This window comes from Bos grunniens, chromosome 9 (genome assembly GCF_055505025.1).
Source record: "Bos grunniens cultivar Pamir isolate PY7600 chromosome 9, Bosgru_T2T1.0, whole genome shotgun sequence".
NCBI lineage: Eukaryota > Metazoa > Chordata > Mammalia > Artiodactyla > Bovidae > Bos > Bos grunniens.
In genome coordinates this window covers 62065679-62080830 of record NC_141173.1, presented here as the reverse complement: position 1 = coordinate 62080830, position 15152 = coordinate 62065679, and the positions used below count along the sequence as shown (strand labels likewise).

Here is a 15152-nt window from a genome sequence, read left to right as displayed (position 1 = left end):
GGTTTCATCTCCTAGCAGCCCAAGGGACTCTCAAGAGTCTTCTCCAACACCATAGTTCAAAAGCATCAATTCTTTGGCGCTCAAGTCTTCTTTATGGTCCAACTCTCACATTCATACATGACTACTGGAAAAACCATAGCTTTAACTGTATGAACCTTTGGTGGCAAACTAATGTCTCTGCTTTTTAGTACACTGTCTAGGTTTTTCATAACTATTCTTCCAAGGAGCATTCAATAAAGACCACCACTTAAAAGAGTAACAATGGTAGGTGTTATGGGTTGCATTATGCCCCCTAAAAACATATTCAAGTCCTAACTCCCAGTACCTATGAATATAACCTTATTTGAAAGAAGGTTATAGGGTCTTTGCAAATATAATCAAGACAAGGGCATACAGGGGAATTCGCTGGCAATTCAGCAGTTAGGACTCCAAGCTTCCACTGCAGGTTCAATTCCTGGTCATGAAACTAAGATCCTGCAAGTCACATGGTGTGGCCAAAAAAATATTAATTAAATGAGGTCATACTGGATTAGGGTGTCCTTATAAGTGAAAAATTTGGACACTGACACACACAAGGAGGAGACAGAGACAGCTAAAGGAGCTGCAAGCCTAGGAATACTGAGGCCTGCTGGCCATCACTGGCAGCTAGGAGAAAAGAATGGAAGAGATTCTCCTCCAAGACTCCAGGAAAAGCCAACCTCTCCAACATCTTGCTGTGGAACTTCTAGCCTCCAGAACTGTTAGAGGATAAGTGTCTGCTGTTTTAAGCCACCCAGTTTCTGGTAATTTGTCAAAGTAGCCCTGCTGTTGGTGTGTCAGCTGCTCAGTTGTGTCTGACTCTTTGCAATCCCATGTACTGCAGCCCATCAGGTTCCTCTGTCCATGGAATTTTCCAGGCAAGAATACTAGTGTTGCTTGCCATTCCCTTCTCCTGACCCAGGGAATCTTCCTGACCCAGGGATCGAACCCAGGTCTCCTAAATTGCAGGTACGTTCTTTACCATCTGAGCCACCAGGAAAGCCCAGAAGCTAATATAATCAGTGTGATGTCAGAATAACATAAAAAATCACAACATTTTATTTAGAAAAATAGTTTGTCATTTTTCCGTAAAACTAACCACGTGCTCAACAATCTTAGTCTTGGGTATTTGTCCCAGAAAAATGAAAACTTAACATTCACATAAATACCTGTACATAAACTTTCACAGGAACTTGGTTCACAATACCCTACAACTGGAAACAACTCAAAGTGGCTAAACGGTTACTTAACCATTCAGTGGGAGGAGAATGGTTAAACTCTGGCACAGCTATACAACTGAATACTATTCAGCAATAAATACGAGCACAACTCTCATCGATTCATGCAAAAACCTGGAGGACCTCAGCAGCATCATGCTTAGTGAAAAAAAAGTGTATCCCAGGGGCTTCCCTAGTAGCTCAGTGGTAAAGAATCCACCTGCCAACACAGGAGACATGGATTCAACCCCACATGCTGCAAGCAACTAAGCCCGTGAGCAACAACTGACCTGTGCTCGAGCACCTAGCAACCGCAACTGCTGAAGCCCACACGCCTAGAGCCACAACAAGAGAAGCCACCGCAGTGAGGCCCACATTCCACAACAAACAGCAGCCTCCAGTCCCTGCAACTAGAGGAGGCTTGAGTGCAGCAAGGAAGACCCAGCACAGCCAAAAATAAATTGAAAACAAATTTTTTTTAAAGTGTTTCGTGAAAGGTCACAAACTGTTTCATTCCATTTATATAACATTCACAAAATGACAAAACTAGAGAGATAGAGACCAAGTCAGCAGGTCGAACTGCACAGAACTTTACACACATAAACACACTGAATGCACATACACACTGGTTAAAACTAACTTACAGGTCTACAGTCCAGTCAACAATACTGTACCAAGGTCAATTTCCTGCTTTTGATATTATACTACAACCACATAAGATGTCACCATTGGGAAAAACTGAGACAAGGGTTCATAGACTCTTTGTACAATTTTTGCAACTTGCTCTGAGTTAATTATTTCAAAGTAAAAAGTTTTATTTTAGAAAGCCACCTAAAAAACAAAAAAGGGATAAAGTATGTTAAATCAATATCAAAAATGTTTTGCTTCTTACCTTCAGACTCTTCAGATAATTTGAAAGCATACTAGGATGGAATCGATTTTCTTCCGCAACTTGACTGTCATATCTTGGTCCTAACATTGTTTTCAGAGGTAAGAATCTTCCTAAATAACATGAAGATAGGTTATAATTTTCATTAACGAAAATGTTCTGGATTAAAACTCTATAATTAGCAATTCTCAAAATCACCTTCTTACAATATTTTTAATGGAATTGTTCATAAAATACTCTCAACCTATACTATACTGTGGGCAGGAATCCCTTAGAAGAAATGGAGTAGTCATCATGGTCAACAGAAGAGTCCAAAATGCAGTACTTGGATGCAATCTCAAAAACGACAGAATGACATCTGTTCGTTTCCAAGGCAAACCATTCAATATCACGGTAATCCAAGCCTATGCCCCCATCATAACGCTGAAGAGGCTGAAGTTGAACAGTTCTGTGAAGACCTACAAGACCTTTTAGAACTAACACCCAAAAAAGATGTCCTTTCATTATAGGGGACTGGAATGCAAAAGTAGGAAGTCAAGAAACACATGGAGTAACAGGCAAATTTGGCCTTGGAGTACGGAATGAAGCGGGGCAAAGGCTAATAGAGTTTTGGGAAGAGAATGCACTGGTCATAGCAAACACCCTCTTCCAACAACATAAGAGAAGACTCTACACTTGGACATCACCAGATGGTCAACACCAAAATCAGACTGATTATATTCTTTGCAGCCAAAGATGGAGAAGCTCTATACAGTCAGCAAAAACAAGACCGGGAGCTAACTATGGCTCAGATCATGAGCTCCTTATTGCCAAATTCAGACTGAAATTGAAGAAAGTAGGGAAAACTACTACACCATTCAGGTATGACCTAAATCAAATCCCTTATGGTTATACAGTGGAAGTGAGAAATAGATTTAAGGGACTAGATCTGACAGACAGAGTGCCTGATGAACTATGAACTGAGGTTCGAGACATTGTACAGGAGACAGGGATCAAGACCATCCCCATGGAAAAGAAATGCAAAAAAGCAAAATGGCTGTCTGAGGACACCTTACAAATAACTGTGAAAAGAAGAGAAGTGAAAAGCAAAGGAGAAAAGGAAAGATACAAGCATCTGAATGCAGAGTTCCAAAGAATAGCAAGAAGAGATAAGAAAGCCTTCCACAGTGATCAGTGCAAAGAAATAGAGGAAAACAACAGAATGGGAAAGACTAGAGATCTCTTCAAGAAAATCAGAGATACCAAGGGAACATTTCATGCAAAGATGGGCTCAATAAAGGACAGAAATGGTATGGACCTAACAGAAGCAAAAGATATTAAGAAGAGGTGGCAAGAATACACAGAAGAAATGTACAAAAAAGAGCTTCACAACCCAGATAATCACGATGGTGTCATCACTCACCTAGAGCCAGATATCCTGGAATGTGAAGTCAAGTGGGCCTTAGAAAGTATCACTACAAACAAGCTGGTGGAGGTGATGGAATTCCAGTTGAGCTGTTTCAAATCCTGAAAGATGATGCTGTGAAAGTGCTGCACTCAATATGCCAGCAAATTTGGAAAACTCAGCAGTGGCCACAGGACTGGAAAAGGTCAGTTTTCATTCCAATCCCAAAGAAAGGCAATGCCAAAGAATGCCCAAACTACTGCACAATTGCACTCATCTCACACGCTAGTAAAGTAATGCTCAAAATTCTCCAAGCCAGGCTTCAGCAATATGTAAACCATGAACTTCCTGATGTTCAAGCTGGTTTTAGAAAAGTCAGAGGAACCAGAGATCAAATTGCCAACATCCACTGGATCATCGAAAAATCAAGAGAGTTCCAGAAAAACATCTATTTCTGCTTTATTAACTATGCCAAAGCCTTTGACTGTGTGGATCACAATAAACTGTGGAAAATTCTTAAGGAGATGGAAATATCAGACCACCTGACCTGCCTCTTGAGAAACCTATATGCAGGTCAGGAAGCAACAGTTAGAACTGGACATGGAACAACAGACTGGTTCCAAATAGGAAAAGGAGTACGTCAAGGCTGTATATTGTCACCCTGCTTATTTAACTTATATGCAGAGTACATCATGGGAAACCCTGGGCTGGAAGAAGCACAAGCTGGAATTTAGATTGCCAGGTGAAATATCAATAACCTCAGATATGCAGATGACACCACCCTTATGGCAGAAAGTGAAGAGTAACTAAAAAGCCTCTTGATGAAAGAGGAGAGTGAAAAAGCTGGCTTAAAGCTCAACATTCAGAAAACTAAGATCATGGCATCTGGTCCCATCACTTCATGGCAGATAGATGGGGAAACAGTGAAAACAGTGTCAGACTTTATTTGGGGGGGCTCCAAAATCACCGCAGATGGTGACTGCAGCCATGAAATTAAAAGACGCTTACTCCTTGGAAGCAAAGTTAAGACCAACCTAGATAGCATATTCAAAAGCAGAGACATTACTTTGCCAACAAAGTTCCATCTAGTCAACACTGTGGTTTTTCCAGTGGTCATGTATGGATGCAAGAGTTGGACTGTGAAGAAAGCTGAGCGCCAAAGAATTGATGCTTTTCAACTGTGGTTCTGGAGAAGACTCTTGAGAGTCCCTTGGACTGCAAGGAGATCCAACCAGTTCATCCTAAAGGAGATCAGTCCTGGGTGTTCATTGGAGGGACTGATGCTGAAGCTGAAACCCCAATATTTTGACCACCTCATGCGAAGAGTTGACTCATTGGAAAAGACCCTGATGCTGGGAGGGGTTAGGGGCAGGAGGAGAAGGGGACGCCAGAGGATGAGATGGCTGGATGGCATCACCGACTCGATGGACAAGAGTTTGAGTAAGCTCCGGGAGCTGGTGATGGACAGGGAGGCCTGGCGTGCTGCAATTCATGGGGTCGCAAAGAGTCGGACACAACTGAGCGACTGAACTGAACTGAACTGATACTATACTTTCAAAGGGCACTATACTGGAACTTTTAAGGACAACATATATTCTAGAAATCGACAATCAAATATAACAGCAAAAGAAATTACCAGTAAATGGAATGTCCAGAAAGATGTTCAGAAAGTTCTAACCCACTATATTACAAAGTTACTGCCTTAAAACCTTTAAAGATATAGTACTAGAAAACTGATAATGAAGTAAATTAAATCAATTCTTTGATATTCCTATTAAGCTTTTTTAATATGAAATTGGAACTTCTGATGCCGAGCAGGGCCTTGTGGAGCTCTTGGGCATGGAGGCCTTTTTGTCCCCCATTCTTTAAAGGCAAGACTCAGAGCCTCCATGATCAAGATGGTGATCAGAGGAGGAGCAGCAAGGAAAGCACCTGAGGCAAGATTAAGGGGAACAGAAAGGCTCATCAAGATGAGGAGACCACCTAGCACCCTGCACACACCCTAATCCTGTCAGCAACCCCACCCTTTTGAAACTTGAAGGAATGAAGACTGTTACTGCCTTGATAATTACCACATACCCCTATCCCATCTCTTCATAGGAAATAGATGGGCAAACAGTGTCAGACTTTATCTTTTTGGGCTCCAAAATCACTGCAGATGGTGAAGGCAGCCATGAAATTAAAAGATGCTTACTCCTTGGAAGGAAAGTTATGACCAACCTAGATAGCATATTCAAAAGCAGAGACATTACTTTGCCAACAAAGGTCCGTCTAGTCAAGGCTATGGTTTTTCCAGTGGTCATGTATGGATGTGAGAGTTGGACTGTGAAGAAAGCTGAGCGCCAAAAAATTGATGTTTTTGAACTGTGGTGTTGGAGAAGACTCTTAAGAGTCCCTTGGACTGCAAGGAGATCCAACCAGTCCATTCTCACCCAGGGAGGTCAGTCCTGGGTGTTCTTTGGAAGGAATGATGCTAAAGCTGAAACTCCAGTACTTTGGCCACCTCATGTGAAGAGCTGACTCATTGGAAAAGACTCTGATGCTGGGAGGGATTGGGGGCAGGAGGAAAAGGGGATGACAATGAGAATGAGATGACTCGATGGATGTGAGTTTGAGTGAACTCCAGGAGATGGTGATGCACAAGGAGGCCTGGCGTGCTATGATTCATGGGGTCGCAGAGAGTCGGACATGACTGAGCGACTGAACTGAACTGGACTGAACCTGTCTGACTGTTAAATCTAACCTTTCCCTATTCAGGGAAGGGGGACACAGTTTTTTAGGTGCTAGCCTACTAAGTTCCCCATTTGCCTGGCAAAATAGTAACGCCACTCTTTCCTTCTCCTCCATAACTCTGTCTCCATATTTCTGTTTGGCACTGGTGCACAGACAGCCAAGATTTTGGCAACACTTTCTCCGTTTTACAGACCTTATCCTACATCCCAGAAGAAGAATCAGGATGAGAAGCATACTAACCAAAATCACTCACCAAACAACTATCAGTGATTCTAATTTCAGCAAAACTAACTTTTTGGCCTTTTTTTTCCCTGAATCACCGTGTAAACATAGGGGAAGTTATAAAATCAATTTTTAAATCATCTATTTTAGCTGATTTATATTATAAAATCACTAATTATAAACATCTACCTAAAATCATATCTAAGAGAAGTCTTAACATGTATCCATAGACTTTAGCCAAAACAAATAAAAAGATCATTTTTTTTTCTATTTTTATTTTCCACAAAGAGTTAGATATGACTTAGCAACTGAACATTTTCTACAAAACAACTCAAGATCAACAGTAACCTCCATGTTGCTAAGTCCAATGGTCAACTCTCAGTTCTCAAAAACTGATCATTTTTTAACTCAGAGGGAGTTCCTGAATCTCTTTCTTCACAAGGCTTCCAGGACACTACATCCTCCCATTTCTCCCCTCTGTCCTCTCCTTCTCAGTCTCCTTTACTAGCGCCTCCTTATCGCCCTGGCCCCTCTATGTTTTGTCCCAGGGCTCAGTCTTTGTACCTCCTTTCTTTCTACACTCTCTGCCTTGGTGTCTCATTCGGTCTCACGGGTTTAAAAGCCATCAAGGGACTAATGACTCACAAACATGTAACTCTGTGCCAAATGTCTCCCTTAACTCTAGAATCAAATATCAAATCACTGACCCGACTTACTAGTCTCTGCTGCTGCTGCTAAGTCGCTTCAGTTGTGTCCGACTCTGTGCGACCCCATAGATGGCAGCCCACCAGGCTCCCCGTCCCTGGGATTCTCCAGGCAAGAACACTGGAGTGGGTTGCCATTTCTTTCTCCAATGCGATGTCTAACAGATGTCTCAGACTTGGTATCCAAATCTGAGCTCTCAATTTTCAAACTCCTCTTAAGGTCCTCCCCATCTCAGCAAATGTAACACCCTTTTTTTCTTTAACAGTTTAGGCCAAAAGCTGTGGCATTATCCTTGATCCATCTCTTTCTTACACACCCCACATCCAACCATCAGCAAATCCTATCAGATCTGTCTTCAAAATACATCCAGAATCTGACCACTTCTACCATCTCACCTAGATTATTATACTTCATCTAGTTTATTTACTAGATATTTATTAAGTGCCTATTATGTAACAGGCATTATTCTAGATGCATGGAATATATTAGTGAAAAGAACTTTAAAAAAAAAAAAAAAAAACAGATAAAAATCCCTGCCCTCATGAAGCGTAATTTCTATTGAGTAAACCACAAACAAGAAACATAATAAATAATAATAAGGTATGTTAGAAGTTCCATCCCACTAAACCTGTCTTTTCATTGTCATCTCAGAGATCTCATCCTATTTGCTCTACATACCCTTAACCTCTGTGCTTGTCCCCTACTGCTCAGCCACACTCTCCTGACAAAAACCCAGACCAAGATAAACCCAACCATCTGATTTCTTTGGGCCTACCCCTGTGCAGCTCAACTCCTAGAGAAAATCTCAGATGGGTGACAATATAAATTATAATCACCAATTTCGAAGGCAATCTTCTGTTTCACATCTTTTTCTCATTTTTTAAAATATACTAAGCTCCTCTACCCCCTTTTTCAACTGATGGCTCCATGTTATACATTACTGAAAAGAAAAGGCAAAAAGAAGCAACTTCTTATGTTTAACACATACCAGACACCATTTAAAACACTTTATATAGATTTATTAATTTACTCCTAACATCTGATGGACAGCAAGGCCTGGCATGCTGCAGTCCATGGGGTTGCAAAGAGTTGGACACGACTGAGAGACTGAACTGAACATAAACATACATAATGTTATTATCCCCATTTTACAGATGAGGAAATCAAGACAAGAGAGACTAAATAACTTGGAAACTGTCACACTTCTAGTAAATGAGAGAATAGTGATTCAAACCTAGGTGATCTGGACATGGAGTCCACAAATATAACTGCTATTCAACAGCACCTCTCCACCACTGGGTGGAAACTTGCCTCACTTTTATAGTTATAAACCTTTCTGTCCATTTTCTCTTTCATTTTCTTGAGTCCATTTTCTCTTTCATCCTCTGTCTTTCCTCCCATTAAAGGCAAATCCCTTCCCTCTGCTCTGGATTCCTTTCCATTTTGCCTTCAAAAAGACATCAACCTTTCCTCCCTTCCGCGTGGTTACCAACTTTTCTAATATCTTACGTCTTAGCAGTATCTCATACATCTGACTCTTCCTTCCTTCCTGAAAAATTCTCTTGGCTTCCATAACACTAGACTCATTTAGTTTGAGGAGTTGCTTGTCAGAGAAACTAGCATAACTTATCCTGACTAACCAAATACCATGCTTTTAAAAACTGTCTTTATGCTAATGATCCTTAAATGTACATCTACAACTCGAACTTGTTTGAATTCCAAACCACATATCCAGCTGTGTACTCAACATCTCTACCTGTGCAGTCAGGATCTTAACAACCTGCCTTCCACTCCCTCCCCCAACAAGCCCTAACCGTACCAATCATCCAACTGCATAAGGACTAAGTTTTTACTTTCTTCCTCTCATTCTAAATCCAACAATCCAAGTCTTGTCTATCTTCCCTCTTTGTTGTTGTTGTCGTTTAGTGGCAGGTCGTGCCCCATTCTTCTGTGATCCCATGGATTGGGATCTTCCAAGTAAGAATACCGGGGTGGGCCACCATCTTCTTTCTCCAGGGGATCTTCCCAACTCAGGGATCAAACCCTCATCTCCTGCATTGCAGGTACATTCTTTTACTGCTGAGCAACTGGGGAAGTTCATCTTCCCTTTTAATTTTCTCCAATCAGCCTGTGCACACTCAGTTGCTTCCGTCATGTCCAACTCTTTGCAACCCTATGGACCGTAGCCCACCTTTGTCCCTGGGATTCTCCAGGCAAGAATACTGGAGTGGGTTGGCATGACTCCTCCAAGGGATCTTCCCAACCCAGGGATTGAACCCACATCTCCTGCACTACAGGCATATTCTTTGCTGCTAAGCCACCAAGGAAGCCAACTACTCCAACTCTACTTCTAAACCATCACCATTCTTTCACCCAGACTGCCATGAAAGTTCCTAAATAGTCTCCTCACTCTCATTCTTGTCTCTTTCATCAAACACAGAGCAATCAAAGTGAGCTTCTTTAAACTGCAGTCAAATCATCTCACCCCAGTGCTTAAGAAATGGCAATGGTTTGCCAGTGCACTTTGAAAGTATATAAATATTAAAATCCCTTATTACACCCTAAAGCCTTTAGGACTTGGCTCAAACACTCCATCCTCATATCCATGCTGCTGCTGCTGCTGCTGCTGCTGCTGCTAAGTCACTTCAGTCGTGTCCGACTCTGTGTGACCCTGTAGACGGCAGCCCACCAGGCTCCCCCGTCCCTGGGATTCTCCAGGCAAGAACACTGGAGTGGGTTGCCGTTTCCTTCTCCAATGCATGAAAGTGAAAAGTGAAAGTGAAGTCACTCAGTCGTGTCCGACTCTTGGAGACCCCATGGACTGCAGCCCACCAGGCTCCTCCATCCATGGGATTTTCCAGGCAAAAGTACTGGAGTGGGGTGCCATTGCCTTCACCCCTCATATCCATATCCTCACTTTAAGGCTGATATCTCTCCATCATCATTCTATCCTAACAGAAAGCTTTAAAATAAAAACAAAACAACAACAAAAAAAACAAAAACCCAACAATATATCTAGCATACTTTTTTTTGGGTTAGCCTGTGCAACTTGTGGGATCTTCGTTCCCCTGACTAGAGATCAAAACCCAGCCCTCAGCAGTCAGAGGAGGACCACCAGAGAATTCCATCTAGCAAACTTCTCGGAGAAGGCAATGGCACCCCACTCCAGTACTCTTGCCTGGAAAATCCATGGACAGAGGAGCCTGGTAGGCTGCAGTCCATGGGGTCTCGAAGAGTCGGACATGACTGAGCGACTTCCCTTTCACTTTTCACTTTCATGCATTGGAGAAGGAAATGGCAACCCACTCCAGTGTTCTTGCCTGGAGAATCCCAGGGACGGAGGAGCCTGGTGGGCTGCCGTCTATGGGGTCACACAGGGTCAGACATGACTGAAGTGACTTAGCAGCAGCAGCAGCAGCAGCAAACTTCTACTTATTCAAGATAACTCACACACACTTCCTCTGGGAAGTCTTCCCTGAACCCTTTCTTCTTCCCTAACCTCAAACAAAGAATTGGGTTTATCCTCTAGTATCTCATACGGAGAAGGCAATGGCACTCCACTCCAGTACTCTTGCCTGGAAAATCCCATGGGCGGAGGAGCCTGGTAGGCTGCAGTCCATGGAGTCGCTAAGAGTCGGACATGATTGAGCAACTTCCCTTTCACTTTTCACTTTCATACATTGGAGAAGGAAATGGTAACCCACTCCAGTGTTCTTGCCTGGAGATTCAGAGGGACGGGGGAGCCTGGTGGGCTGCTGTCTATGGGATCGCACAGGGTCGGACACAACTAAAGTGACTTAGCAGCAGTATCTCATGATATTCTATAATAGAGTCATTACTGTACTTGTTATAACAAAACTTTGTTTAAAAATGATGATTTACTACTTCCAAGAAACTGTATGCTTTTAAGTTGAGGGACTATATCTTAATCATCTCCCAAGTCCCAAAAACTAGCACAAAGTATACACAAATATTTGCTAAGTAAAATGACTTCAAAGTCACCAATATTCTCATAAAACTATCATATTTATAGTCCCACAGTTAGTTCCCAGGAAGTTCTTTACACATAGCATATATAAACTGTTATGTTGAATAATCTGCCTTTAAGAAATGAGAAGCTAGTTTTATTCAAAGTGTTCACCTAAAATCCATCACTCAGAAGGAGAAAAAAAAGAATTCTTCAGAAGTTCCTTCAGAAAAGCCTCAGAAGGAGAAAGGGCCTATCTCCAAGAGCTCTCTCACTGGAAGTCTGGTTTAAGTAGAAAAAGGAACTTCAGTGGGGAACAAATTGTTTTTATAATTAGTGCCATCTTCTTTCTGATTCAGAAAAATTATGAACTTGCATAGTACTAATAAGAGATGGACAAGGAAGCCTGGCGTGCTACAGTCCATGGGGTCGCTAAGAGTCAGACATAACTGAGCAACTGAACTCAACAAGGCATCCTAACGTTTACAATGAGAAAATTTAGCCATCATATTTTCCTAAATGTGCAAAATATCAAAGAAATTATACAATAAGCATGGATTCTTTTTCTAATGAGAAAAAAGAGGAAGAAAAGAGGAGGCAGAAATTGGGAATATGAATGATTCCTTACTTTTCTCTAAAGCTTGCAATAATGTAGCTAGCATTTCTCGTTCCACTACTATAAAACACTGCCAACCCTGCATTATCTAAAATACACAATGTGTCATGAACGCTTCTAAGGTAAATTCAGAGAGATTTAAGACTTTTATGTTGTATTCCCTTTACTTTTTAACAAGGGTCACAAGCCAAAGCAGACCTGATTACCAGTAAAGATCCAGTTGGTTGCCAGGAGGCCTGGGGTTCTGTCCAGGGCCCACAGCTGCTCAGATGAGGTGAGTTTAGTGACTCAGTGAGCACAATAACTAAAAGTCTAGCTTTTGGGGGTTAAAATACTCCAATACAATAAAAAGGAAAACTTTTTTATTCCTGACCCTTCATCTCCAGGAGAGGGAAAAAGAAAAGAAAAGCACACAACTCTTATTTCTTAGAGTGATAAAGCTGTCTGGGGCTTGCACTTCACTGGCTGCTGTCCACCCCCAGTCAGTACATACATGTGTCCCTTTATCTACCAAGAAGTCAGTATCCTGATATTTGTCATTGCCATGAGCAGACTACATTAAAATTCTGACTTTTAAGCTGTTTTTCTAATTCCAAATAAAAAATAATTCTCTTTTGACAAGATCTTCTTTATGATTTTGTTTTCCTCACAAATAAATGTAGCTGGTAACTCTAATAATAAAGCATCCAGAAACATGTGCCAAGTTAAAAAAGAAGTCAGACATCTAAGTTCAGAGGTTTCTTCATAACTCTATAGCGGGGGAAAATGTAAAAAAAAAAAAAAAGATTCAATACTAAGTTAGAGATAACAAGGGAAAAAAGTCAAAATGTCTGAAGAGTAAGACCTATAAAGAAAAGTGTAAAGAACTGTAATCAATTCATCTAAAGAAAGTACAATGACTATCAACTACAAGTGAAAATGCCTATAAAAATGGTTAGAACATAAAGAAAATTATTTCATTTTTGTTAAGGAAAACCATTTCCTCACCCTAAGACTTATTTAGATTATCTTTCAATAAGACTTTTATCCATCATTTATATGGTTTTACTGACTGAAGATTTAACATAAAATGTGAAGAAAAGCTGACAAACCAGAAGAATCAGAAAACATGAATTAAAAAATGACTACAGAATCTTCTCTTCCAACCATTTAAAATAACTAGGCAGACATACTAAAGATGTGTATATAATTAATAAGCATGCATAGTTCACTACAAAATCCTTTAATTTTGTTTCAAAACATCTTCTAGAAAAAGCATTAGGTTGATGTTAGTTAAACTTTAAAATTTTAATTCTTCAAAAGAAACAACAAAAGAGAATGAAAAGGCAAGCCACAAACTGGAGAAAAGACTTTGAGAAGTATATGAAGTTCCAATACTTTGGCCATCTGATGCAAGGAGCCAACTCACTGGAAAAGACCCTGATGCTGGGAAAGACTGAGGGCAAGAGGAGAAGGGATAACAGAGGATGAGATGGTTGGATAGCATCACCGACTCATTGGATGTGAGTTTGAGCAAACTCCAGGAGATTGAGAAGGACAGGGAAACCTGGCGTGCTGCAGTTCAAGGGGTTGCTAAGAGTTGGACATGACTTAGCAATTGAACAACAAAAAAAAGATTTGTATTTACAACATATAAAGAACAATAACAACTCAAAAATAAAACCACCCAATTTTAAAAATCAGCAAAGGAACTTCCCTGGTGACCCAGTGGCTAAGACTCTGAGTTCCCAATGCAGGGGTCCTAGGTTGGATCCCTGGCTAGGGAACTAGATCCTACATTCTGCAACTAAGAGTTTCCACATGCCCCATCTTGCGATCTCCAGTGCCGCACAAAGATCATAGATCCCAAGTGCTGCAACTAAGACCCTGCACAGTCAAATAAATAAAAATAAATATTTTTTAAATCAGCAAAAGATTTGGACATTTCGTAAAAGAAGATATTTCCAAGAAGCACATGAAAAGATGCTCAACATCAAACCACAATAAGACACTACTAAGCCCCTATTGGGGCTTCCCTGAGAGCTCAGTTGGTAAAGAACAGGTAATATTAAAAAGACTGATCAAATCAAGTGTTAGGATATGGAGCGAAGAAAAATCCTCATACTGATAGTCAGGAATGCAAAATGTTATGACTTTGAAAAGAGTTTGGCAGTTTTTTGAAATGTTAAACGTACACCTACTGTATGATCCATCCCTCTCCTAAAGATTTACACAGGGGAAAAGAAAACATATGCCCATACAAAGAACTGCACATTAATGTTCATAGTAAGTTAGTATGCAACAGCCAAAAACTGAAAACCCAAAGGACCATCAACGAATGAATGAATAAACAAATCTAATTTAAACCGGTGTAGCTGTAACAATAGACTATTACTTGGCAGTAATAAGGGATGAGTTAATAATACACACAAGCACACGTATAAATCTCAAAATAATAATGCTGAGTGAAAGATGCCAGAGATCGTCCCCAAAAGAGAGTATGTTTCCATTTATTTTAAAAATTATACAAAATGCAAACTAAATCTATAGTGACAGAGAGCAGATCACCGGTTGCCTGCAGAGGGAGGGATTATCAAGAGCTGGAGGAAACCTGAAGAGGTGATGATTATGTTTACTATCTGTGTTTCATAGGGGGTGTGCGGAAGTCAAAATTTACCCAACGGTACACTTTTAAATTTAAAGTCTGTTGGGTCAAACTCAAAGATGAAAAAGTCCTCAAAAGTCATTCTTTAAAAAAAAAAAAGATTTTAAAAAACTAAGCAAAACAAAAACCTCCAGTCTCGGTGTGGATCAATTTCACCGCTGGGAACTGCCCTTCCTCTTCTTAAGCCTTCCTTCATCTCAAGACCGACAGACACCCTTCCGAGAACCCTGAAAGGTTTACAAAACTCTTGACTAAGCTTCAAAGTACTGCCCCTTGAGTTCTTGCGTCCTCAGTTCCTGCCACACAGAAACCTCCTATCTACCTTCCTGTTCGCAACATTTAGCCTTAACAAGTGCCCCTATTCCCTCCAGTCCAGATTCCCAAACAAGCTTCATCGGACCGAGCATATCTCGGTCCTGAAACACCACTACCGAAAGCTGCACGCCCTCAGCCCACTCTCGGACCCGCCCGTGCGCGGGGACTCGAACACCCCGGTCCCGGTTACCTGCCACCGGCTGGCCGCGCCGCGGACAGTTTAGCCACCGCGGCGGGATCTTGTTGTGAGCCATGTCTTGGGGCCGCGCACAGCCGCCCCTCCACCAACGCTCGGCCTAGCCGCCGCCTCCTCGCGGTCCGCTCTGAACCACAGGTCTGAGGTACCCGAATCCCGGACGGCGTCCGAACCCTAGCCGCTCGGACGCGGGTAATGTCAGCGGCAGCGCGCCACTTCCATTCAGGCTCAACTCTAGGCGAGCCC

At 41.5% G+C, this 15152-nt stretch overlaps 1 protein-coding gene across 5 annotated transcripts in view; it reads right to left on the bottom strand.

The window, feature by feature from the left end:
• Positions 1 to 15152, bottom strand: part of RNGTT (RNA guanylyltransferase and 5'-phosphatase) — a 242429-nt gene extending 227277 nt beyond the window's left edge. For all 5 annotated transcript variants that reach the window (XR_015133147.1, XR_015133148.1, XM_086317774.1 and 2 more), the window contains exons 1-2: positions 14901 to 15152; positions 2128 to 2237 (exon numbers count right to left, since the gene is read on the bottom strand). Coding sequence is in view for 3 of the 5 variants with exons in the window: in XM_086317774.1 (XP_086173900.1) it covers positions 2128 to 2237; positions 14901 to 14964 (174 nt within the window). In the remaining 2 variants the exon portion in view is untranslated. The remainder of the gene's footprint in view (positions 1 to 2127; positions 2238 to 14900) is intronic.